The 26551-nt window shown below is 43.4% G+C and overlaps 1 protein-coding gene across 1 annotated transcript in view; it reads right to left on the reverse strand.

Annotated features, from left to right (window-relative positions):
- Positions 1-26551, reverse strand: part of CDH13 (cadherin 13) — a 963918-nt gene that overhangs the window by 549992 nt on the left and 387375 nt on the right. The window contains exon 4 of the mRNA XM_075939988.1: positions 25154-25273. Coding sequence (XP_075796103.1) covers positions 25154-25273 — 120 coding nt within the window. The remainder of the gene's footprint in view (positions 1-25153; positions 25274-26551) is intronic.

The following is a 26551-nucleotide window of genomic DNA, read 5'->3' on the forward strand; positions in this document are numbered from 1 at the left end:
GTAATATTGAATGTTGTTTTATTATGTTTTCATATTTACTTGATTTTAGCATGTGTTGTATAACAATATATTATGAACACATTAATTTTTATTAGTGATAAAATGCACATAGATCTTCTTGTTCTTTATATGAATGGTGACTTCCCATATTGCAAGATCTGTTCTCTGAAAAGATCATCACTTATACATTGAATTTAATCATTAGTCCTATCAAGAGCAATAATTTCTTTGGTGATTTTTATGTACTTTGTTTTGCCTTATAGAAAATAAAATGAATTAAGGAATTACTGTCAAAGTAAAATACATTTTTTCTATTATATCCTTAATCAGGTTTGAACATGAATCTCCCCTTAAAATAGCAAAGCCACTGACTTTAATTTTCTTCTTAGTTGTATCTATAGTTCCTCTGTTCTTGCAAATCTAATACGTAAAAAATGTATTAAGACATGTTATTGGATTATAAGGATAGCTACTGCTTTCAATTCCTGGACTTCGTGGCTGTGCAGATTTTTATTAACAAAATCCATTCAAGTCTCTGGAAAGTATTGAGAAAGCTCAATTGAAAATGTAAGCCTAATAGTGTCTTGCATGTGTTACAAAAATGAAAGGCAAAACTTCTGAAGAAGTGGGAAAAAAATCTCCTCTAATGAAAGTAGGCTAATTTGAGGCTAGATGAAAAGTCCATCTTTGCCAGCTGTACTTTCAAAAATTTTGCTTGAAGAAATAATAAAAAAACAACAAAACCTGTTATGTATGAGACAAGTTTATTTCATATTTGTCTCACGTTATCTACCCAAATTATAGCCAAGCAGTTGGGCCTGATCCAAAGCACATAGAACTTAATAGAATTTTTTTTCTTTGTCTTCAATAAGCTTTAGACCAGGCCCTGACTCTCAGACTCATCTAACTGAAATTAAGAGGTTATAAGTTTTGTTTTGTTTTTTGATCTGAGGAAGTGGGTCTGGCCCACGAAAGCTCATCATCTAATAAACCATCTTGTTAGTCTTTAAAGTGCTACATAGTCCTGAGGTTATAAGTGTGTGCTTAATTTTAAACCTAAATGCGTTCATGATACATGGACTGGAACACTGGTAGAGCTGAATGAAATTGGTGAGATCACGTTTTAGAAAACATGTGCAAAAAGTGTTTGCCAATTCACTTCATGCAACTTTGCATCCCCCAAATATGCAATTTTCTATAAGTGTTAGGCCTGTTCCACTTTTTTTGATGTGTAAGAGAGAAATGATAGAAAGGCTGGCAGGATAAGGACAGGAACTGCAGTCAACTATGGGGACCAACTTATCCTAATTCTAAAGGAGCAGCAATGTAAGTTGATAATTGTGGGTATATAGGTCAAGTAAGAACAGTTATACTGTGAAAATATCCACATTGGGGGAGTTCTTCAATGAGTTGTAAATGTCCCCAAGGGTATGTCTACACTACAGCACTAATTTGAACTAACTTAATTCGAATTAGTTAATTCAAACTAAGCTAATTCGAACTAGTGCATCTAGACCTAAAAACTAGTTCGAATTAGCATTTTGCTAATTCGAACTAGCATGTCCACATTGAGTGGACCCTGAACCGGGGTTAAGGATGGCCGGAAGCAGTGCCGGCAGGACATCTGATTAGGACTTAGAGCGTGAAGCTGCTGTCTCAGGCTAGCCGAGGGCTGTGCTTAAAGGGACCCGATCCCCACCCCGGACAGACAGTTCTCAGGGGTTCCCCGCTCGCTTGTCTAACTCGATGAGGGACAGCAAAGCAGTCCTAGCTTGGAGTGCCCTGAATGCCCACACTCGGCACATCACAGCACTTGGCCATCAGCCCGGCTGCACTTGCCGCAGGCTGCCATCCCGGGGGTTCAATCGGGGGGCTGCAGGAGAGCTTCCACTCTGAGGAGCCCGCAGAGCCACCCCAGTCCTCCCCATCGGGGGCTCATACCCCATTCCTCCCTCACCTCCTTCCACTTACCCCTCCCTAGCCCCCCTTCCTGATGTACAAAATAAAGAATATGTGTGTTCAAAAATAGAAACTCTCTTTATTGAACAAAACTCGGAGAGACTGGAAAAAAGAAGTGGGAGAGGGGAAGAGAGAGGGTGGGAGAGAGGAGGGCAACTAAAATGATCAGGGGTTTGGAACAGGTCCAAATGAAGAGAGGCTAAAGAGACTGGGACTTTTCAGCTTAGAAAAGAGGAGACTGAGGGGGGATATTACAGATGTCTATAAAAGCACGAGTAGTGTGGAGAGGGTGCATAAGGAAAAGTTCTTCATTAGTTCCCAAAATAGCAGGATTAGAGGACACCAAATGAAATGAATGGGTAGCAGGCTTCAAACTAATAACAGAAAGGTGTTCTTCACAAATCAAATAGTTAACCAGTGGAACTCCTTGCTGCAGGAGGCTGTGAAGGCTAGAACTAGAACAGAATTTAAAGGGACGTGAGATCAAGTCATAGAGGTTGGGTCCATGGAGTGCTATTAGCCAGAGGGTAGGAGTGGTGTCCCTGCCCAAGGTTTGTGGAAGGCTGGAGAGGGATGGCACGAGACAAATGGCTTGGTCATTGTCTTTGGTCCATCCCTTTCCGGGTAGCTGGTGTTGGCTGCTGTTGGCGGACAGGCTACTGGGCTAGATGGACCTTTGGTCTGACCCAGTACGGCCGTTCTAAGATCAAGGCTCAGGGTCGGGGGTCTCACTGGACCACCTTGATTTTCATGCAAACCTGCTCCTGGGTGGCCAGGCTGGCAGCTATCCTGCCCTAGATGGCCACTTTCCTGTGCCTAGTGCAGAGGTCGTGGATGAGGTCTACGATGTCTGTACTAGACCAGGCGGGTGCCCGCCTCTTGCGGCCCTGGGCAGGCTCCTGGGAGCCGCCAGCCTGGTCCCTGGAAGAGGCGGAGTGCTGGGTGGCAGCAGGTGGGTGGTTCGTGCCAGGCCAGGTGCAGGGTCTGCTGGCTGGGTGCTGGCAGGCTTGCATCTGGCACGGGCACCATAGCCAGACCGTGCCCCTTTAAGGGCTCCGGGGCCGGGAGGGGGGCAGAAGAGTTTCCCTGGTGGTGCCCAGAGTGGCCACCAGGGCAAGCTGGGGAGGGCTAGCCTCCCACTAGTTCGAATTAAGTGGCTACACAGCCTTTAATTCGAACTACTTAATTTGAACTAGGCGTTAGGCCTCGTAGAATGAGGTTTACCTAGTTCGAATTAAGCGCTCCGCTAGTTCGAATTGAGTTCGAACTAGCGGTTTGTATGTGTAGCGCCTATCAAAGTTAATTCGAACTAACGTCTGTTAGTTCGAATTAAGTTTGTAGTGTAGACATACCCTAAGAGAATACTATGCATTCAGCTAGAGGAGATACTAGGAAGAATGCAGAGGAAAACCAGCAGTGTGGCAGAAATATAATAAGAGGGAGCTGTCGTTTATATTAGATATGAATTGGTGACATATATATTAATTATTTTAACTGACATAATCCTATCATTTTGTAGAGAAACTTAAAAATATGGTGATCTATTATATTAATTGTTTCAATGACTCCAACTAAGGCAATTATCCACCGCACTTTGGAAGAGGTGTAACTCTATCAGCCATTACACCAATCTGATCTAAGGGTATGTCTAGACTAAGATCGTCTAGACTGGCACAGCTTTTTTGAAAAAGCAATTTGCTTTTTCAAAAGAGAGCACCCAGGCAATCTGGGTGTTGTCTTTTGGAAAAGCCCTGTTTGCGGTCAAGAACGCCTTTTTTCTAAAGGCATTCTTCCTCATAAAATGAGGTTTACCACTGTCAAAAAAACCTCTGCGTTCTTTTGATTTAATTTTGAAAGAACACAGTGGCAGTCTAGACGCAGGTGACGTTTTTTTTTTTTTAAAAGGCCACGTTTTTTAAAAAAAACCTTGTAGTCTAGACATAGCCTATAGCACCCTGTACCTCTAACTCTTCTCCATGCTCAAACAACAACACACTTAAATGCAATTCAATCATGACACTGAAATACTGCTTACATATGATGGGCAGCTATGCAATATCTGACATTGGAAGATATTATTCAGCACACTGATACTGATGTCATTACAGTGCATTGTTAAACATGATGAAAGGGACCCTGAAGGTTCTTAAATACATTGCAGGAAAACGGCATTTCTCCGTCACTACATTTTTACAACCCTGACTGAAAGATACTAAGCTCATTTCCCTCCCATGTGGTAAAGCCTAAAGAGAAACTTCAGAGAGATTCTCACAGATAAGGTTGCAAACTGTGTGGCACAGGTGATTAATGAGAATTTAATAATAAATGAGGAAGATAAGAGAACTTGTCCCTTTGTAGCCAGCTAGAGGAGACTAGAGAAAGTTGTTTAAGAAAAAGAAAAGAAAAATGCTTATGAAAGTGAACTGCAGCAGGCAGCAGGGAGGTTAGAATTATATTGTACATCCATTCTTTGATCAGATCACCACACAAGAATATACAATAAAGAAGGGAAAGGAAATGTCATTCACATGGGGTAAGACTCAGAGTAGACAGATTCAGAGTGGACAATGATGCAAGTCAAAGGATCCTGGATGAACCTCAAGATGAAAAATAAAACTCTGTCAGAGCTCACAGGCCATCTGTGATTCCCTATTGCAAGTTTACTAGTGTCTTTATCCACTTTAGTTTTAAATGTCCCAAATGAGGTGGCCCTCCATTATTATGCTTTGGGTGTCTAGTCCACAGTCCAATACAGCTTACTGTAAGGAGATATACAGGCTCAATTTTCTCCCTCTTATTTTTGTCCTTTTATTCCTCATTACATTGTCTTTCATTATTCAAAATAATTCCTTTCCCTCCTTGGCAATTACACCCTTCACATTTTGGTATACGGCAGTCATGGCATTCCTTAATCATTGCTTACCCAAGCTATAAGCATGTCCCCAAAGTTTTCCCAATGAACTGGCAATAGGTTGTCAGGGAGGACTATACTTCTTACTTTACGCACCAAAAGCACTGGCCCAGGCCACTAAGCTCAAGGATTAATAGTCTTAGTTAATAGCAGGGTGAGAGCCTTGATTTTAGCTACCCGAGAAGACACAACATGGATAAAGTTTGCAGGTAACACAAAGATCAGGGAGTGGTAAATAGCCAAGATGACAGATCACTGATGCAGTGTAACATTGATTGCTTGGCAAACTAGGTGCAAGCAAACAATATACGTTTCAATATGATCAAATATTAAACCATACCTCTAGGAACAAAGAATGCATGTCATACTGAGAAGGCAGGGGACTCTATCCTGAAAAGCAGTGCCTCTATGAAGTGGCAGGGTTCAGGATGGATAATCAGGTGATTGGGAGCTCCCAGTGTGACTCTATGACCAAATACACTAATGAAAAACAGCAGGAATAGGGAAGAGGAAGAAAGAGGTTATAGTAACACTGTTCCTGGAACTGGTGCGACTGCTCCTGGAATACTGTGTCTTCTTTTGGATAAAATTGGAGGGGGTTCAGGGAAGAGCTAGAAGAATGATTAGCAGATTAGAAAGCATGCCTTATAGTGATAGAGTCAAAGAACTCAATCTGTTTAGTTGAACAGAGGGAAGACTAAGATTTGATTTGATCACAATCTAAAAGTACCCACCCGTGGAACAGAATATTGATACCAGAAAGCTCTTTAATCTAGTGGACAAAGGTATCACATTTTTTAATGTCTAGAAGTGGAAGCTAGCTTAATTCAGACTTGAAATAGGGCGCCATTTTTTAAATAGAGTATTTAATCACTGGAACAACTTATTAAGGGTTGTGCAGGAGTCTCCAGCACCCACAATTTTAAAACCAAGATTGTATATTTCTCAAGAAAATATGCTGCACTTCAAATGGGGATTAATTAAGAGAAATCCTATGACCTCCATTATCCAGTAGGTCAGATGAGAAGATCACCAATGCTCCCTTCTGGTCTTAGGCTCTGTGGCCAGGTCTACAATAGAGCTGAAGGTTGACCTAAAATACGCAACTTCAGCAATGTTAATTGCATACATGGAGTCGACATATCTTAAATTGCCGTCTACTTGGCAGGACGTTTATAGGAGCAAATGCTTCCCTCAGCTTCCATTACACCTCATGAGGACCAGGAGAATTGGTGCCAACAGGGACACCCTCTGAGTTCAATTTAGTGCATCTTCACTAGACCCGCTAAATTGAACAGGGGAAGGTCAATAGTGGCGAGTGTCAATCTTCCCTGTAGTCGTAGACGTACCCTATGAAAAATACTTGAAAAGTGTGTTACAGACTCCACCCATCAGGAATGCTCAGCCAAAGTCTCTGAAGCTAGCAGAAGTTCAAATATAGATACACAGGGGCTTTAGAAATGGTACATATTATACAAGGAGTGTTTGAACTCAGGACTGTAAGCACCACAGCAAAGCTCATCTTTGACACTGGAGTTAAATAGCCAGCATTAGCTGGCAACAATGATGAATTCTTATCCTCTTGTACAATGCTCATTAGAGTTGGACATGACAACTTTACCTAGTGCTCTGTTTACAACAATGTAATGCTTTGCAATAAAAAAATCCTTAGAAATGCCAATGAGTGAGATTCTTCAATTGAATATTAATTTAAATATCACATTTTGAAAATCATATTCAGCTCTCATTTATATCAATGCAAATCAAGAGTACTGCATGGACTTCACTTAAGTTATTCTGGGTCTATACCTTCTCAAAGTAAATGAGAATTAGAGCTGGCCAGCAAATGGAATTTCTATCTGACGAAAAATGTCAAGGTTTCAGAAAAAAAAAAGAAAGATTCACTACAATTCGAGATGAAAAGTAAAACCTTTGAAACTCTGCATGAGACAGAAATTTCAAAAGATTCTATTTCCGGAGAACCAGACTGGAATTTTTCAGCTTACTGCCCACCTACAAGGCAGTTGTCAATTTCACTTTCCCCCTGCAGGAAGAAAATGAAATTGACAAAAACTTGCAGGTGGGCTGTCCACCCCTTTTGCACTGGCCTCCCCACCTTCACCCCAACCTGGATGCCTCACTATGGGACAGCTGAGCTGGAGGAGACACGGGGTACTCATCCTCTCTGACACCTGCCCAATCTGATCATGCACATCAGCCACATATAGAAGTAAAACCCAAGACTCACAGATAGGTGTCTGTGGAAAATAGCCCTGCACTCTCATTAACGGAGGTAAAGAATTCAAGCACTCAACTCTGTTGTTGTACATGTAGAATTTCTCTGCGTTAGATCAATTTCCACATTTTAACAAGCTATTACAGGGATTATTTTTCCCTTCAGCTAATTATGCTCACATATTTAGTCATGTTAAAATGAGGAACACATTTTTCCTCTTCAATATATGGTTATAAAAAAAAGTCACCATTAATTATTTATGATTAAAAGAAGTTGGCAGTCAGTCAGAAGGAAAAAAAAATCCATCATCCCCTGAATCATAGCTATTTACATTCCTTTGTGGATGACCCATATGCAACACACATCATCCTCTTCCATAGGGAAATAATCTACCAGCCACGCATCCTTTAGATCAGTTTAATGAGTTATAGTTAATTAAAATGATTGTACTAGGGCCAGTCCACATATACTGTCTTCCCCTCTACTGGCCTGAACAAAACCTGTCATCAAAATAAATGCTCAGAGTACCAACATGTGTTGGCTTGTACATATGTGGGGATAAATTAGTTTTCTTCTAAAGCACCATTCAGTCCACATTATTTTGAATAATGACTTATTTCTGCTGAAGAAAAGTTGAGGGGGTGGAAGGCCAGAAATGGTGGAGCAGGAACTGGGATGGATGAAAACACTGAAGATGATGGGCAATAGCAGGATCAAGTCTTCGAACATTCTGGGTTAGTCCATCTCTATTAGATAGCCACATGGATAAAAAAGTGTGTTAGCACTTTCTCATCATGGGCCAGAGAGAAAATCCATTGAAATCAATGGGAGCCTTTCCATTGATTTCAATGCACTTCACATCTGGCTTCTTAATCTCTGTTACGTTTCAGCATTGCTATACATATGAATCCCTGAGAGTAGCCCCTTTTGCTACTCATAATCCCACGTAAAGGAAAATATTACTTTAAGTAGGCTTATGGTAGGCAATTTCACAAAGTAACAGGAAAGAGATCGGTCCAAACTGAAGTCCTGTCCAAACTTTTGGGAGGTTAGAATTCTAGGTGAACTCTCCAGTCATAATCTAAACCTTAATGAAGAATAAAAATCTCAATAAGGAAGAAGGATTGTGAAGATGGTTTGATTGAGTGAGAGAAAGGGTAAGAGGCACTGACTTGAAATAATTAAATTATACTGAGACATGGAAAATTTAAGATAAACATCAAGAAAACTTTTCAATGGAGTGTTTAGATACGTGAATAATCACTGTGGGAGAAACACGTAAATTCTGTTGCTTAGCATATATCACATGAAATTGAGACAATGAATTTAAAAATGTACCATAAGGAACAAAGTCCTGCATGAGAAATAATGGAGAATGGTAAGGAGGAAAGACCATTATTAACTCCGACACTTTTCATTCCTAAAATTGGCTAGGTATCTTTTATTGGAAGTCTTTCCAATTTTTACTATCAACGGGACTGCTTGCTTAAGTGGCAAACAAGGGGCAGAATCAGGCCCAATATCTGATTTCCTTGAATGTTGTTTTAGAATCAGAGAATCAGAGAATAATAGATCTGGAAGGGATCTCGAGAGGTCATCAAGTCCAGTCCCCTGCACTCATAGCAGGACCAAGCACCCTCTAGTTCATCCCTGATAGATGTTTATCTAACCTGCTCTTAAATATCTCCAGTGATGGAGATTCTACAACAATTTATTCCAGTGTTTAATCACCCTGACAGTTAGGAAGACTTCTTAACACAAACCTTTTGCTACTGAATGAGTTCAAGCTATCAGCATCTGGGCAGATACCTCTACTAAAACACATTGAAATTTTCAATTAATTAGTTTGGGCAGCAGAAGAGACAAAATCTTTTTTGTTTAAAGCATATTTCATTCATTCACTTTCTTATTTCCATTTTAAAAAACCTGCCACTTTTTCTTCAAAAAAGTTAACTCCCAACAGCATAACAACTAAAAAGGCATTGGCAGAATTTTGTTGTATTGTGGTTATCTCACATGTGCAATTTACTGGCAAGAGTTGAAGCATATCTATAATAAATTCTTTCCCATAAAAGAGTTTAAGATTTCCTTAAATTCTAAGATTAGGTTAATACAAACAACACAATAGTTAATCAGTAATATACTTTATTGAATAGCTCCAGAGCATGGACAAGATTATATCTCTTTGGATCTACCTCTAAGGTCATTAACATGATTTATTATGAAGCTACAGGAAATTAGGTCTTGGATATTTGAATATTGGGCAGAAAATTTAATTCCATCATTACCATAGAGCTACTGTATCTCCAACTAACTTGTAACCATGGAAACTAGATTAGAAAGTATTCCTTAAATACTTAAATAGTCTTTTCTCTTTATTGCCATCACAAAACATTGGAAACTGTAGGTGAATTGTTGCTAATTGTAACTGAATTAGTTTTCCAAACTATCTGAGGCCAACTGCTCAACTTTGATTCTTCTGAAACATATTCAGGAAACAACTGTTTTAAACAAGACTTTTTTACCTGGGCTCAGTTAGTTTAAATGAAACATGTTTAATTGGAATTGTTTATGTGACTATCAATATTTTCAAAAGGAAGAAAGTTTGGAGAGAGCCCTTCAGAAAACCAGTAGGAATGCTGTTTTTGACTTAATGGATTTGTTCAATATCAAATATAAGTCATTTAGTGAAAACTAGAATGCTTGTTTAAAAACTACAATGTTCGTTTAAAAACACATGCATTAGCATTGAAAGCCTTTATATGATCAAAAGCTGAAGTAAATGGGGACAATTTCATTCCAGTCAGTAGATTTGATTGTCCCCTTACACCACCTGTGAATCTGACCTCAGATTTCAAATGACATCACCTTTAGGCGGCCATTTAGGGCATATATACACTTACTGAAAGATTGACACTCCAGAGGTCAATCTTCTGGCATTCCGTTTTAGAGGTCTAGTCTAGACCTGTAAATCAAACACTAAGGGCAGCTCCTGCTGGCATCCAGTACTCCTCTTTTTGCAAGGTGTACAGTACTGGACATTTTACATAGCTGGGGTTGCATACCTTAAGCCAACCTTCCCGATCTAGCGTAGACCAGGCCTTAGGACCCAACTAAACCATCCCAATGGCACTGCTCATGTGCTGAAAGTTAGGCATGTAATTAAGAACCTTGATGTATCATTGATTTATTTATATGTAAATAGGGTAATCGTCCCATAAATAAGGATGCAGTCTAAGTTCTCCGTACCCTTAAAACAAAATATACATTCTCATAAGAAATTTTCCTATAAATTCTTATACTCACATTATGGACTCAATTTCCCAGTGGTTAAGTAGGATCAATAGCAAATGCCTAGATCCAGTGCAGATAAACATGCTAATCCTCCAGAGTATTTCCTTTCCAAATGCCTAGCAGCATGTCTAGAAAACTGCCCACTTGTGACTATTTTCGTTAGATCCTAAGCTTCTTATTAGTATAGCAGTCACACCCCAGATAGAAAGCATCAGACAATGCACCACTAATGTTAAACAGTGAGAAGAGACAATCACTAAGTAAACAGAACCACTGCTCTTAGTTTTTTGCCATAGAGTAAATATCCATCATTTTCATGAAGCACTGACAAATAACCCATCAGCGCAATTAAAGCAGAACTGTGTATCCCGCTGCTTCGTACTTCATTTCGCTTGAAGTGGACAAATAAATTGGAAGAGTAACATATGGAAGGAGACCAAAAAATTGAATATAATATTCCCGCGTTAGTATCAGCAACAGCAAGAAGCAACACATCAATAACAATCAACGTGTGTGGCCCAAGCCATCTGGATACAGACCTGTGTTGCCAAGAGTATATTAAAATATTTTAATCTCACTGTTTTCCCTCAGGAATGCAGGCTAGTGTGCACCACCCAGGATTTGCTAACACACTGCAATCCTCATCCTAAATGCACAATGTGGGTATGATCGTTATTAATTAGGAGATAGCAGGAAAGGGGCTCTCAGCTGACAAGGCAATAATCATGTCCCAAAATTCACAGAATAGAGAAGTCAATAATATTACTGAGAAGGATCTCTACATTTATTGCTTTTTTAGGCTACACATCTGTTGTTAAATAATACATGTGTTTTCCTCTCCTCCCATGTAAAGTTATTGCCTCCCTGTTTTAACTCCCAATATTTCATGGACGCTGAATGAATATTATCCTCACACCCTTGTCGTTCCTTATGTTGCTATGATTTTCTCCCCCCGCCCCTTCTGTTTTGTGCTATTTGTCCTGCTCCCATCCATGATCCAGCAAAGAATTTGGCAGTTGTCACCTGTCCTTATTATCTCCAGGCAGCTATGTACTTCTCTAGGAAGCACAGTAGTAGAGTGGGCCAGAAGCATAAGCTGGGTAGTCTGGGCAGCCAAGTAAACTGAATAGATGTGCTGATGGAGCCATTGGAAGGGAAAAGGGAGGAATGCAGAAGATCTGACAGCCTCTATGGGCCTTTGGGCAAGATGAGGGGGGGCCTGCTCCATGATCTCAGAAGGGGCGGGGCTTAAGACAGAAGGGGCGGGAATGGTCAGCCCTCCAGGCTGACCAGAGCATACTGATTCTCCCTACCTCCAGCAACCCTTAGCACTGCTTGGAGCATGACAACCAGGGATCCGGTGGCAATTTAAAGGGCCCACTTCATCTGATGATGAAAGCTCATGATCCTATATATTTGTTAGTCTCTAAGGGTATGTCTACACTAGCTCGTTAGTTCGAGCTAGGTAGGGTAATTAGGGCAAGCAGAGTTGCAAATGAAGCCCAGGATTTAAATATTTAAATCCTGGGCTTCATTTGCAACTCTGCTTGCCCTAATTACCCTACCTAGCTCGAACTAACGAGCTAGTGTAGACATACTCTCAGGGTGTGTCTACGCAGCAAAGTTATTTCGGAATAATGGCCATTATTCTGAAATAACTATACCAGCGTCTACAGAGCAATTCTGCTATTTCAAAATAATTTCCAAATAACAAATGGCTTATTCCAATTTCTGTAAATCTCATTCTATGAAGAATAATGCTTATTCCAAAATAGCTATTTCGAAATAAGGCATGTGTAGATGCTCCACTTCTGCTATTTTGAAATAGCTCCTCATCAAAGCCATTTTAAGTTATTTCTCCTGGGTCTCTAAAACGAGATAGCACATCTACATTAGGGAAGCCGGCCTTGGACTAATTTTGAGGCTTCACTGCAGCGTAGACGTGCTATTTTGAAATAAGCTATTTTGGAATAATTATTCTGGAATAGCTTATTCCGAAATAGCTGTGCAGTGTAGATGTAGCCTAAAGTGCCACAGGACATTCATGGTTTTCAATTCCTTTTATTCATATGTGGTATCCTCAGCAGGAACTCTATACTCTCTTCTGTCACAGCGGACAGCTCATGTCAGCTGCAGTGCTGGCAATTAAAAAAAACACATTAGTTTGCTAGTGAGAGTATGAATCAAGTGGTGATCCTGAATTTTGTCGGCACCCAGCTCTGGGATACAGTCAGGACTACAAGGAAGGAAAGAGTTCACAAAAATCCAGCATGACTGTGAAAGAAGACAAAGAAACTTTTTATAAAATGACAGTAGCCATTTATATTTCAGACTTTGTTCTATATCTGTTTTATTATATGCCCCGCCGTGTGCTATAAGGATGACAGCATTTTTGTGAGGCTTGGGCTTGTTTGGGTGAATATCATCTTCTCCTTATTAGGAAAACACTACCATATTTTATAGTAAATGACAACATGGTAATATTAGCATTGTAAACTATAGAGGAGAGTATTTTTAATAAGAGCCTTTGTACCGTTCCTTGCTTTTCTTCATAATACAGCGCATATGCCTGTATAATGTGCTTCTGTACTCATCTCTAGTTAATCAGCTTCCTTTCTTTTCTTAACCATCGGTAAAGAGTCACATCAGACATTGCAACAACAACAGGCAGACTCGACAGCGTGGGTAGCTCTAAGTGCAACCGCCTCACCAAAAGAATGGCCTCGAACCATCTGGCAGGTGATTTGGGCAGCCCACGTCTGTCCCAAGTCACATTCGGATGCCAGCTCTAGCTGCAGTCACACAAACATTACAAGAAGCTTTTCTTTCTTTGCTCGTTGTTTTCATAAACAACATTTGTTCGCTGCGTTTTCAGCACAAATCCTGCTAGTAAGTGATTTTCCAAAGTAGGAACTGTTCTGAAAATGAGTGTACAGAGTTAAAACTAATTCATTTTTTCTACTCTGAGCTCTGCACTATAACTCATTATAACATTTTATCGATTGAGTCAGCTGTGTTCATCCTTATAGGGAGCAAATTCAATAGCATTCAATATTACGTTTTTATTACACCCAGGCAGTACATGCTTGCTTTGAATTTTGTTCTCCTGAGATTTCTACCAACAGAGACACAAATAGCACAGTGTAGGGTTACCAAAATGCACTATATAGACAGTACCTGTGCATTTAAATAAAATGTCCTTTCTGTATCCTATAATTTACATGAAGCGTGACCAATTTTGAATAAAATATGAAACATCCCAAACCACAAATCAAAGTTGGACATCTGGGCTATGTCTAGACTGCAGGCTTCTTTCGAAAGAGGCTCTTTCGAAAGCATCTTTCGAAAGAGCCTCTTTCGAAAGATCGCGTCTAGACTGCAGGCGGATCTTTCGAAAGAGCAATCCGCTTTTTCGAAAGAGAGCACCCAGCGAGTCTGGATGCTCTCTTTTGAAGAAGCCCTATTTACATTGAAGAACGCCTTCTTTCGAAAGAGGAACTTTCGAAAGAAGGCGTTCTTCCTCGTGAAACGAGGTTTACCGCCATCGAAAGAAAAGCCGCGTTCTTTCGAAATAATTTCGAAAGAACGCGGCTTGAGTCTGGACGCAGGGGAAGTTTTTTCGGGAAAAGGCTACTTTTCCCGAAAAAACCCCTGAGTCTGGACACGGCCCTGTTGACATCAGAAAACATTTATTTTAAGTATTATTTTCTCCTTTACCTATTCTTTTTTTTCCTCATACCTTCAACTTCTGGTTTATGTCTGGCCAAGAATGGAGTTTGTTTAAAAACAAAACAAGAGTAGAAATCTCACATGAAGGCATCTTCTTGTGATATTTCCAGCCCAGTTCTGTGGACTGAAGACATCCACATATTTTGGAAAAATGTGGACAAGTCCACATATTGTAGAGTACGTGGTCACACAGTTGGCCAATTTCAGTCTGGCATTTCTGGTGACTTTTGAGGGTGGAAAACCAGCTGTAGAAGATGGTGGCTGAAAAAAACAAAACAAAAACATTTACAGCCTCCCTCTCATTACACCCTAGCAAGGAGGAGGAAGGGTCCAAATAGCTGTGGTTATGCTAACCGAACTTATGGGGACTACATTTTTAAAACTATTTTAAAACTATTCTCTCATGGTGGAGAAACAAAAGAGGATGCAAGTTCTCTATGGTTCTCATCCAGTAGCAAATGCTACTACGTTTGTGTCTCCTGGAATGTCTGAACCTCACAAGAAGCAGAAAGGTTCCAAAAACTGCTGAGAAAACTGCTTTTTGAAAAATTTGAAGTCACATTTTTTCAGAACTGATGAAGCTACTCACAATAAGCATTTGTAGCTTAATCAGGCTTTCTGAGGTTTCCACATGAATTGTAATAGGGATGGAGGTTCAACTTCTCCATGATTTTCTGCCAGAAACACTGCTCTGATGTTGACATTTTTCCAAAGAGCATAGCTAATGCAGATGTTTGAGCAAGGCATCTAAAAAGGAGATAAAATCAATGCTTTCATTGTCAGCATTAACTCTTATTAGATTTGGGAAAATATGAAAGGATAGAAATTTCCTTCCACACCTTCAGTACTTTAAGAATTAGTCTTTTTTTTTTAAATGTATCCTTAATTTAAAATGTTTTATTAAGCACATTTTGCAAATCACTGCGGCTGCTCTGTAATATTTTCTTTATTTGAAACACTGCTGATTTTTTCCAGAATCTTCAAGGAAATGTTTAGTTTTCAAATTAGCCATGAGGCAAAATAGTCAGTCCAATGTTAAATTAGACACAGTCACCCTGCATGGAATAACTAAGTAGGTGGAAGTCGGGGTGAGGTTTTATGCTTGTGGGCAGGCTACTGGTGTTAGAGATCTGAACCAGAGCAGGGCATTAAGGGATCCTGAAGCTCCAAGCAAGCCGCGACAGAACCTTTTACCCGAGACCGCTCACAGGGGTGTGTGAAATGGGGCAGCTGCTCCAGGGCCTGGAGATTCTAAAGAGGAAAAGGTTCTCAGCTACCACTACTACAGAATCACCACCAGAGCACCAGGGGGCATACTTCAGAGCCCTGCACTGGGCATTCCTGCCAGCTCCGAAGGCCAATATATGTGCGTGGGAGCGAGGATGCCAAGCTGTCCAAGTGACAATGGAGGCTGAGGCTATGTCTAGACTATGCTGAAGTGTCGAAAGGAGATATGCAATTTCAGTGGGAATTTGCATATCTTCTTCTGATCTCACTTTCAAAAGCTCTGCAGGCCCTGGAGGTTTTTCGCCTTCCCCTGTAGCATGGGGTACAAATCACAGCTAGAGGATTCTCTGCATCTTGGGGTCTTCAAAGTATTTGAAGGCTTCAATATCTTAGATATAAGTGAGAGGATTATTCTGAGAGAGGTGGGTGAGATTCTGTGGCCTGCACTGTGCAGGGGGTCAGACTAGATGATCATAATGGTCCCTTCTAACCTTAAAGTCTATGAGTCTATGAAAGTGAAAGTTGTCTAGATGCATTTTTTCAGCACCTCCTCCCCTTTTTCGAAAAGCCACTTTTCCTCAAAAAACGAGATTTACGTGGCTTTTCAAAGAAGGGAGGGGTTGCTAAAAAAACCCACATCCAGACTACTGGATATGTAACCGCCACCAGGCTGATTTGAACACGGGACATCTAGAACTTAGTGTAGGAGCATCTACAGCCTAAGCTATAAAGTCAGGCTGTAGAGCTCCCTTGTTCTTATCTCTCGCTATAAATGGTCTAAGTGCCACTACAGGGGACAGTGAATGACACAAGGGCTGTGTCTACATTGGCACCCTTTTCCAGAAAAGGGATGCTAATGAGACACTTCGGAATTGCAAATGCCGCGGGGGATTTAAATATCCCCCGCGGCATTTGCATGAACATGGCTGCCGCTTTTTTCCGGCTCGGGGCTTTGCCGGAGAAAAGCGCCAGTTTAGACGGGATCTTTCGGAAAATAAAGCCTTTTCCGGAAGATCCCTTATTCCTTACTTTGAAGTAGGAATAAGATCCTCCGGAAAAGGGCACTTTTTCCGGAGGATCGGGGCCAGTGTAGACGCTCTTTTCCGGCTTTTTTAAAAGCCGGAAAAAAGCGGCGGACATTTTTATTTAAATGCCGCGGGGGATATTTAAATCCCCCGCGCATTTCCCTACTACGACTCATGAAATTTACATGCCCCTTCCGGAAAAGGGTCCAGTGTAGACAAGCCCTTGGGGTTGTTTAGTTTAGAAAAGAGAAGATTGAGGAGGGACATGATAGCAGTTTTCAGGTATCTAAAAGGGTGTTGTGACGGTTCTAGTTCCAGGCGCGAGTCCGTGTCCCCCTCCTCGGGGTCACGGCCCAGCGAGCCCTCCGTCTATCCCCTAGGTTTACAGTGTTTTGATGGGCACAAGCTCCTGCCGGCCCCTTCCCCCCCCCCCCGGGGAGGGCGAGGCGGGGCCCTACGAGCCCGGCGTTCACTGCCCCTCTCCCGGGGGCCTCCATCCGACCTCCCGAGCTGTGCGGTGGGCCTATTTCCCGGCTCCCTCACGCCTCTTTTGCCCCTGTTGGAGTTGCCCTATGGAGTGAGCTGAGGAGGGGGTTAGGGGGATCTGGACCCTCTCTCTCCACCGGGTCCCAGCCCGGGACCCTAAGGGTTTGGGTGCTGATCCCTCACCCGGCTCACGGGGTTCTGAACCGCAGCGCGCCAGCCCGCGGGCGCCAAAAGGGCCCTGTCCTGGGCCCTGTCCCGCATCCGAGCTGCTGGTCTTCATCTCCTTGTCCACTGTGCTGGGGTCTCTGGTCCGCTGCTCCCCCGGAGTCCTGCTTGTCCGGTTCCACCGGGGGGGGAGGGATCGTCGCTTGGGTGTTCCTCCTCTGGCCCTGGCTTGCGGCCTCCTTTTGAACCTCCCGCCGGAGGTCACGTCGGATCTCCCGCCCCCACCCCCGCCGTCACTGACGTCCCCACGTCGGGACGTAGGGGACGGAGTCGTACCCCGGAGTGTTCCGCCGGGGCCACGCACGTCCCACTTGGCCCGCCAGCCAGCCCTATTCCCCGCAGCCACGGGGCTCCGCTCCCGGCGGCGTTCGGCTGGCGTGGCTTCCTGGCAGTGCGCCGGTGAGCTAGCCCCTCCCGGGCATTCTGCTGGGGCCGGGGCTGCAGCCCTCCCCGTTCTAGTGTGGGCCACCGCCAGCCCGTCACAGGTGTCAAAAGGAGGAGGGTGAAAACTTATACATCTTGGCCTCTGAGGATAGAACAAGAAGCAATGGGCTTAAACTGCAGCAAGGGAGGTTTAGGTTGGACATCAGGAAAAAGTTTCTAACTGTCAGAGTAGTCAAACACTGGAATAAATTGCCCAGGGAGGTTGTGGAATCTCCCTCTGTGGAGATATTTAAGAGTAGTTTAGATAAATGTCTATCAGGGATGATCTAGACAGTATTTGGTCCTGGCATGAGGGCAGGGGACTGGACTCGATGATCTCTCAAGGTCCCTTCCAGTCCTAGTATTCTATGATTCTATGATAGGCAACTCACAACAAACTCCATGACAAACAGCTACTCTTAATGGCATATTGGCAGAAAGGCCTGAAAATGAATAGAAGAGTAAAATAAGTCATATTCTTATTCCTAGCTTTAAGCACTCCAGGATAGAATTGAGGCTCAGTGAACATCAGTACAATGACCTTTATGATCCACCTCCTCTGTGCTGTGTCTGTTCCATTTATGGTGCAATTTACATTCAAAATGTTGTGACATATAATAATAGAATCATAGGACTGGAAAGGACCTCAAGAGGTCATCGAGTCCAGCCCCCCGCCCTCAAGGCAGGACCAAGCTCCATCTACACCATCCTTGACAGGTATCTACATGTTGATGGACAACAGCAGCTGATCCAGCTCTCTGGTCAGTGTAACTCCAATTTGATGCTTTGGAATAGACCTGAGTTGGAAACACTGGGTGAATTGGGATGGGCTGAGGAGAGCTAACGAGAGGTAGAAAAGATGGAAGAAGCAAGTGCAAAGGTAGGAAGGATGGCGTGGTGCTCTTCCATCTCCCTACTTTTTGGCATAGGGAGCAAAGGTTTCTCTGTAAATACGGGACTGCACCGATGAGCAAGACAAGATAAGTCATTCTTTCGCTCTGCTTTGCGCTGATTAGCCCTCACCTGGAGTATTGTGTCCAGTTCTGGGCACCACATTTCAAGAAATTGGAGAAGGTCCAGAGAACAGCAACAAAAATGATTAAACATCTAGAAAACATGAGCTACGAGGGAAGACTGAAAGAACTGGGCTTGTTTAGTTTAGAAAAGAGAAGACTGAGTGGGGACATGATAGCCGTTTTCAGGTATCTAAAAGGGTGTGTAGCAGGGTGTCAGATGCGAGCACCGCTCCCCTACCCCCTCTTCTCGGGGAGCAGGGGGGGGCTCTGCGAACCCTCCGCCTTAATCCTGCCCGGTGCGTCCCTAGCAGGGTCTGTACGTGGTGCGAAGGCTGGGTGCGATCACCCCTCTGCCCTAAGCAGCAGGGGGGTTCAGCGGACCCGCCACCACGCCGCTCCCCTTTCGCAGTGGACTGGGCGGGCGGGGGTCCGGCCCGACCACGGGCCTTGGGGTCTCTGCCCCTTGTCTCGCCCCTAACGGGGCGGGCATCCGTGGGGCTGGGTTGCGACCCTGTCCTCGCAATGCCCTCGTCGCATGGGTTTTGGGGTTCCTGGGGGGATTGCTTCGGGGTTGGGGTGTGTGGGGAGTGGGGGACCCGGGCCCACCCTCTCCTCCGGGTCCCAGCCCGGGGCCCTAAGTGGAGTGCGGCGCCTATAGGCTGCTCTCCACGGCAGACGGGGCCGGCACCCTAAACTCGTCTACCCACGGGCGCCAGAAAGCTCCCGCCCCGGGCTCCTTCCACTCCCCGCCCACCGGTTCCCTCGGCTGGGCGCGTTCCAAGTCACTCACCCCGTCGGAGGCGTCGGGTCCGTCCCAACGCTGCCCTCCAGCTGCAGACGCTGTCCTTCTTGGTGGTGCGGGGGCCTGGAGGCTTGGCACCTCTGTACGCCAGGGTGGATGCTTCCTTGCTCCCTCCTCTCTCGGCATCCGGCCGCCACATTTAAAGTCCCCAGGGAGTGACGTCAGGGGGGTTAATCCTACCCCCCCAGCGCCTTCCCCCCGGGCTTCCTTTGAGGTGTACCCGAGGCTCCGCCCCTCTGGACACTGCTCCACTGCTTGAGCCCGCCCCCACCTCCCTCGGTGCGTGCTCACCCACGCTGCCCGGCGTCTGGGCTCTGGCGGTTCAGAGCCGGCCCCGCAGCCGCCACCCGCGGCTGCCGCTTCCCCGGTCAGGGGGGGAGCCCCTCCCCCGCGGCTAGTGCGGACCCTACTGGAGGAGGGAGAAAACTTGTTCATCTTGGCCTCTGAGGATAGAACAAGAAGCAGTGGGCTTAAACTGCAGCAAGGGAGGTTTAGGGTGGACATTAGGAAAAACTTCCTAACTGTCAGGGTGGTTAAACACTGGAATAAAGTGTCTACGGAGGTTGTGGAATCTCCATCACAGCAGATATTTAAAAGCAGGTTGGCTAGACATCGATCAGCGATGATCTAGATCAGGGGTCTCCAAACTTTTCAGCCTGAGGGCCGCATTAACTATCAAACAGCAGTTCAGGGGCCGACTACACACTTGAGGTCCAAATAAAAAACAATCAAAACATGGATGTTGTTTTTAATTATTTATTTCATATTATTTTATTCAGTTATTATTTAATAACACATTGATACACTACACATGAACACCTGTATTAGTGTGAATGGTGAAATTGTTTCCTGGATGCCAAAAGGTCTCCACGGGCCGGATGAGAGGGCCTCGCGGGCCGGATGCGGCCCGCGGGCCGTAGTTTGGAGACCCCTGATCTAGATGGTGCTTGGTCCTGCAGTGAGAACAGGGGACTGGATTCAATGACCTCTTGAGGTCCCATCCAGTTCTATGATTCTTTGATCTGTAAAGGTGGCGAGCACAATACTGTAAAACAAACCACACAAGGTGCACAAACCACACAAGTATGTCTCTGAGATGCTTGTAACTTGAAAAGAAGCAGGAGGGTGACATGGCTGTGTCACACATGTTCTTTCTTCTTCATTTAAAATTACTGCATGTTTAATGTGCAGCTAATCAGACTGAAGACACAAATTCTGTTATTGATTTGTGCTCTGGAAGCATCCCTGGCCTCAACCAAGATTTTAGCTGGACTGAAGAAGGCTCTGTACATGCACACACTATGAGAAACCCCCTGCCCTAAAAGGTTTATATTCTAAATAGACAAAACAGGCAACGGGTGGAGTAAAGGTGGAATTTTCCCATGGAGCCTAAAATGCCCAAATCACATTATAAGCCCCTTCATTCCTGAATGTTTAGCCAGAGTAACTCATCCACAATCACACAGAAATGCCATGACAGACATAAGATTCTAGTGTTCTGCATGTGAGCTACTTCTAAGGATGCATCTACACTGCACCATTATTTCGAGATAACTAGCGTTCTTTTGAAATAACAATGGAAGCGTCTACACAGCCATTCTGTTATTTTGAGATAATTTCAAAATAACGGATGGCTTATTCCAAAATCTGTAAACCTCATTCTACGAGGAATAATGCCTATTCCGAAATAGCTATTTTGAAATAAGGCGTATGTAGACGCTCCATTGCTGCTATTTCGAAATAGCCCGTCACCAGGGCCATTCTAAGTTATTCCTCCCCAGTGCCTCCTGGGGCTCTAAACTGAAATAGCACACCTACGTGGGGGAAGGATGCCTCGGACTAATTTTGAGGTTTCCCTGCATTGAAGTCGTGCTATTTGAAATAAGCTATTTCAGAATAACTATTCTGGAATAGCTTATTTTGAAATAAGCATGAAGTGTAGATGTACTCTACTAGTGTTTAATTTCAAACAGTCAATACAATCCTATCCAAGATGCTAAGTAGATACTCAAGCAGCCAATCTGAGCCACCAGGCAATTGTCTCCTGGACACTTGACTATATTTAGATGCTAACTGGAGCAGAGCCAAGGAATGCATGTGTACCTGAGCTGGGAATTACATCTCCCAGTTGTAATCTAGGAGCACCCTTAATGTCTGAGATTTAGGATCAGAAAGAAAGCCAGGAGAAAGTTAGCACTGAGGACAGGAAGAAAGGGAAGGGAGTGGGGAAGGAGCAGAGAAAGGAAGGAAAAAACGGGACTGCAGCTGCCATTTCAAGTGAGGAAGGCACAGATTTGTTCCCACCCTGCGTGACTGTCTTCTTTTCACCAAGCAGTCTGACCTCTGAACCCCCTCTTACACTTACACTTAACGCTCTAAATTTGAGTCAGTGGTATAGAGCCTTGATACACAGGTCACAGCACCACTGAGGTTTGGCTGTGGTGCAGTGGCTGTTCTGGCTCTGTGGATTAATGTATGTACAGGTTGAACCTCTCTAGTCCATCACTCTCTGGACTCAACTGGTGCCAAACCAGAGAATTTGCCGAACCATGGGAGGTAGATATTGTCTAACAGCATTACCAACACTTCCACTGCTTACTGGGCTCTTAGCAAACGGGTAAATTAGAGCACAGAACACTGAGAGTTGGGACTGGTGGCTGTAAACAAATTTTATGGGACTGTGGGAAATTTAGTCTCACACATGATAAGCGGACATGCGGTAACTAAAACCATGCTGGAACATGGATGTTGCCAGACCAGAGAGTGCCAGACTAGAAGGGTTCAACCTGTACTGCAAACTACCAGATAATTATAACAACTGAGCTTTTCAGGGCTCCTTCTGTTCCTAATACAGAATATAAGCTTCTCTGCATATGCACAGGAGGAGGGAGACTGTAAAAAAAAAAAGAATGTCTCTGGAAAATAATATGGGCTTCAATTACTGCAAAGAAAATTTAGAAATTTAAACTAATTTTGGAACCTTGACTTAAATTGTGCTCCATCACGGTTCCCTGTTGCCATCAGCTAGTCAGAACACACTGCTGTATTTTGTGGTAACCTGGGTCACCAAAATATGATTTGTTTTCCAACCAAGAGATTCTTCCAAGTATGATTAATGAAGGAGCATTTTCTAGAAATTGGAATATATTTAATTCAGTATTAAGACCACCCCCAGTCTACTTTATTCAGTCCTCATAAAAGGAGATGGCAGGGATTAGCATACTGAGGCTGGATCTGAAGCAGCAGTAGTTCATTTACTCATCCAGCTATTTACATGACAGTGTTTATGTTTTACGATGATAAGTCTTGGTTGTTATTTTTGCTCTAGAATAATTTGTCACTAATAATGACCTTTTATGGAGAGTCACAGGCGAAAAAAAATCCCTGGCTTTTGCAGGGCTGGAATGAAGTAGCCAGTTAAAACTACATCATACCAGTAGCAGAGATGGTTTCTAACTCAACCACTTCCAAAAGAAAAGGGGAGTGAGAACTGAAGCAGAGATCCACATCTGCCTGAAGGTGGGGCTCTCTTTTTTTTAAGCGACAAATCAAATTCTTGGAGGACTAAAATCCAGACCGGCATCTCAATTTTGTGACTTGGGAACCGCCTATTATTGCTTGAGACTGGGTTTTTTGGAAAAGAATAAAGGGATCTTTCTTTAATATATATTATTAGATAAGAAAGGGTTTGTGATGGATGAATTGCAGTAAGAGGGTGATCAGAGAGGGTGTGGGTCCCTTACTGGATGAGGGAGGTAACCTAGTGACAGATGATGCGGGAAAAGCTGAAGTACTCAATGCTTTCTTTGCCTCTGTCTTCAGAGACAAGGTCAGCTCCCAGACTACTGCACTAGGCAATGCAGTATGGGAAGGAGGTGGGCAGCCCTTGGTGAAGAAAGAACAGGTTAAGAACTCTTTAGAAAAGCTAGACACACACAAATCCATGGGCCCGGATTTAATGCATCCGAGGGTACTGAGGGAGTTGGCAAATGTCATTGCAGAGCCTTTGGCATTATCTTTGAAAACTCGTGGAGATTGGGAGAGGTCCCAGATGATTGGAAAAAGGCAAATGTAGTACCCATCTTTCAAAAAGGGAAGAACAATAATTCAGAGAACTACAGACCAGCCTTACCTCAGCCCCCAGAAAAATCATGGAGGGGATCCTCAAGGAATCCATTTTAGAAGTACTTGGAAGAGGGGACCATGATCAGGAATAGTCAACATGAATTCACCAAGGGCAAGTCATGTCTGACCAATCTGATTAGCTTCTATGACATGGGGAAGTCAGTGGATGTGATATACCTTGACTTTAGCAAAGCTTTTGATATGGTCTCCCACAATATTCTTGCCAGCAAGTTAAGGAAGAAGAGATTGGATAAATGGGCTGTAAGGTACATAGAAAGCTGGATAGTTTGTTGGGCCCACTGGGTAGTGATCAATGGCTCAATGTCTGGTTGGCAGTCAGTTTCAAGTGGATGACCCAAGAATTGGTTCTAGGGCCCATTTTGTTCAACATCTTTATTAATGACCTGGATGAGGAAATGGATTGCACCCTCACCAAGTTTGTGGATCACACTAAGCAAGGGGAAGGGGTAGATACGTTGGAGAGCAGATATAGGGTCCAGAGTCAAAAAATAAAACTTTTCAAATTTTTAAAATAATTTGTTACATTCCACCTGGCTAAATTACACATTGAGCTGGAGAAGAAAGGACCAAATACAGTTTGTTGGTAGGGACCAAGGGAGTGAGAGGCTGCTAGGACTGACCCAAACCACCTTGTCATTGGCTGCAGGGACTGGTGGAGTTTTGAGGGAGTCCCTGGCTGGCTGCAAAAACAGAGTAGGCAATGAACCTGGGGAAGGTCACAGGAACTGTCTTCAGGGAGGAAGCACTGGGGATATGGTCCCAGGACTGGACTTCTTAAAAACCAAATGCAGGAGAGGGAGAGAGAGACACCAACATAGAGCACTGAGTGTGTATCCCAGAAGGGCTCTGTTCTGGTTAACAGGCAGAAAACGTGTGTCTCAGCTGGAGGGCTGAGTCGCTGAAAATAAAATACATAAGAAGGGGACACCAGGACTGAAAGAACACAGACACAATGGACCAGAAGGGGGCACTTGCGAGGGGTAGAAGCCAAACGCATTACAGACCCATATTTCAGAAATGCCCATGTGGAAAATACATCCAGGTATTACAACAAATGATATCTAAATGACCTATTTGTATGTTTAATTAATGTGACTGCATGAGCAATATTGCCAACTGGACGTGCAAATCTAGGCATAAAAACTGCAAGGGTGTGGGTGTGTCTGCTGAGATAAATTGAATATGGCCTTGCTTTTGATAGAGCTATACTTAAAAAGCCAGGCAGCCACGCATTGTCATTGGGAATGCCGATTCATTAAAGGCATTAAAGCTTTGTGTTCATGTAAATGTTTTTAGTCAGTACAACTTCAATTAAAAACAAAAGCAAACAGCTTTCCTATGGAAATATTCTGTTCTCGAATGGAACTTTATGATGTATCATGTGATCATCCAATACTGGCGAGCATATATTTAGGTGACTATTACTGTGAAGATCATCCCAATGTTCCCACTCTGATAAATCTGTTTTACCAGAACTGACCCAGTTCAAATACAAATCCTGCACATATCAAAATCTTTCCCACAAGTGAAAACACCACTTGCAGATTGGCTTCCATGCTCTTTAATTTTGCACAGAAGGTATCAGCCACTGTAATAGATGTGGCATAAAAATGTAACAGAAATGGATGAATTATTTCATATCATACTTTGATACTATGTTTTGTCAAGACTTACCCTGCCCACGACTCTGGGGAAAGGCGGTCTCTGATTTTCCGGAATTAATATTGCTGTTGCCACAATGGCCCTTTTTTGTCTTAGAATTCCAAGACTACCATCTTCATTCTTAAAGATTTCCTATAAGAGAAAAATGGGTGAGGTAATTATCCAAGACCTCCAGGACAGCATGAATTTATTATCCCTATTGCATAGATCTTAATTTCTGAATAAAAAAATTCAGGTGCCAGGACCTTGCTAATACATTCTCTCAACCCTCATTAGCAGGAAGAGTATGGTTAGTTCAAGCCTCGAACCAGTTTTGTGATAAATGAAGATTATCTTTAAACTATTCAGTCTGATCTTCGAGATAATTCCATTTATGGTGATGCCAATAATGATTCATGCATGCACTTTTCATCTTGCATTCCCGTAGCCTAACTTCAGCCTAAGTAAGAAAAAGCAGCCTACCTTGAAAGCAACCACGATATCTCTATAAATCTCCACCTCTGACTGTGCTAACTTCCCAGCTGATGAACCTGTTAAATCTTAAAAACTATATGAGGTCTGGCAAGCTAAGTGCTTGGGTAGGAGGCCTGCAGATAAACCAGGGTTGGGAACCTCCGACCTGTCGGCCGCACACAGTTCATCAGGGCTAGCATCTGGTGGGCTGGGACACAATTGTTTACTTGAGCATTCACAGGCACAGCCGCTCACAGCTCCCAGTGGCTACAGTTCACTGTTCTCAGCCAATAGGAGCTGTGGGAAGTGGTGGCCCAGCCCACGCTGTTCCCTGCAGCTCCCATTGGCCAGGAATGGTGAACCATGGCCACTGGAACCTGCAAGCGGCTTTGCCTGCAGCCACTCAGTTAAACAAACTGTCTGGCAGCCCACCAGCTGTTAACCTTGACAAACCACCTGCTGCCAGCATGCTGGAGGTTCTGATAGAAAACCTCTGATAGAGGTGGCATTGGTTAATTAGGATCACATTTCTATCTGAGTCAGGTAAAATCAGCCCTCAAAACCTGGTGCTAAGTCTCATACATTTAAGATGTTGGTTGGGGATCAGTTGTGAAAGTGAAAGGGGTTTTTGATCATTTTTGGTCATTGAAGACCCCATGCAAATGTTGAAAAGATAGTAACTATATCCCTGGGTGAATCTGTAAATTCTAGTAAGGATAATTATATCCTACATTCTAATACACTTCTGGATCCAAACTCTTGTGTGCAGGTGTTCTTAAAATAGCTGCTGCAGTATCCCCTTCTCCCTGAGATGGATGCATTTCAATGATGGCTGTGACACCCTTGAAATTTTGTAAATGAGCTTGTTACGGGTGAGTCTACACTGCACCCTTAGCTCGAAATAAGATACGCAATTTGCATAATGCAAATTGCGTATCTTATTTCGATTCTGTTTTG

This window comes from Pelodiscus sinensis, chromosome 12 (genome assembly GCF_049634645.1).
Source record: "Pelodiscus sinensis isolate JC-2024 chromosome 12, ASM4963464v1, whole genome shotgun sequence".
NCBI classification, from domain to species: Eukaryota; Metazoa; Chordata; order Testudines; family Trionychidae; genus Pelodiscus; species Pelodiscus sinensis.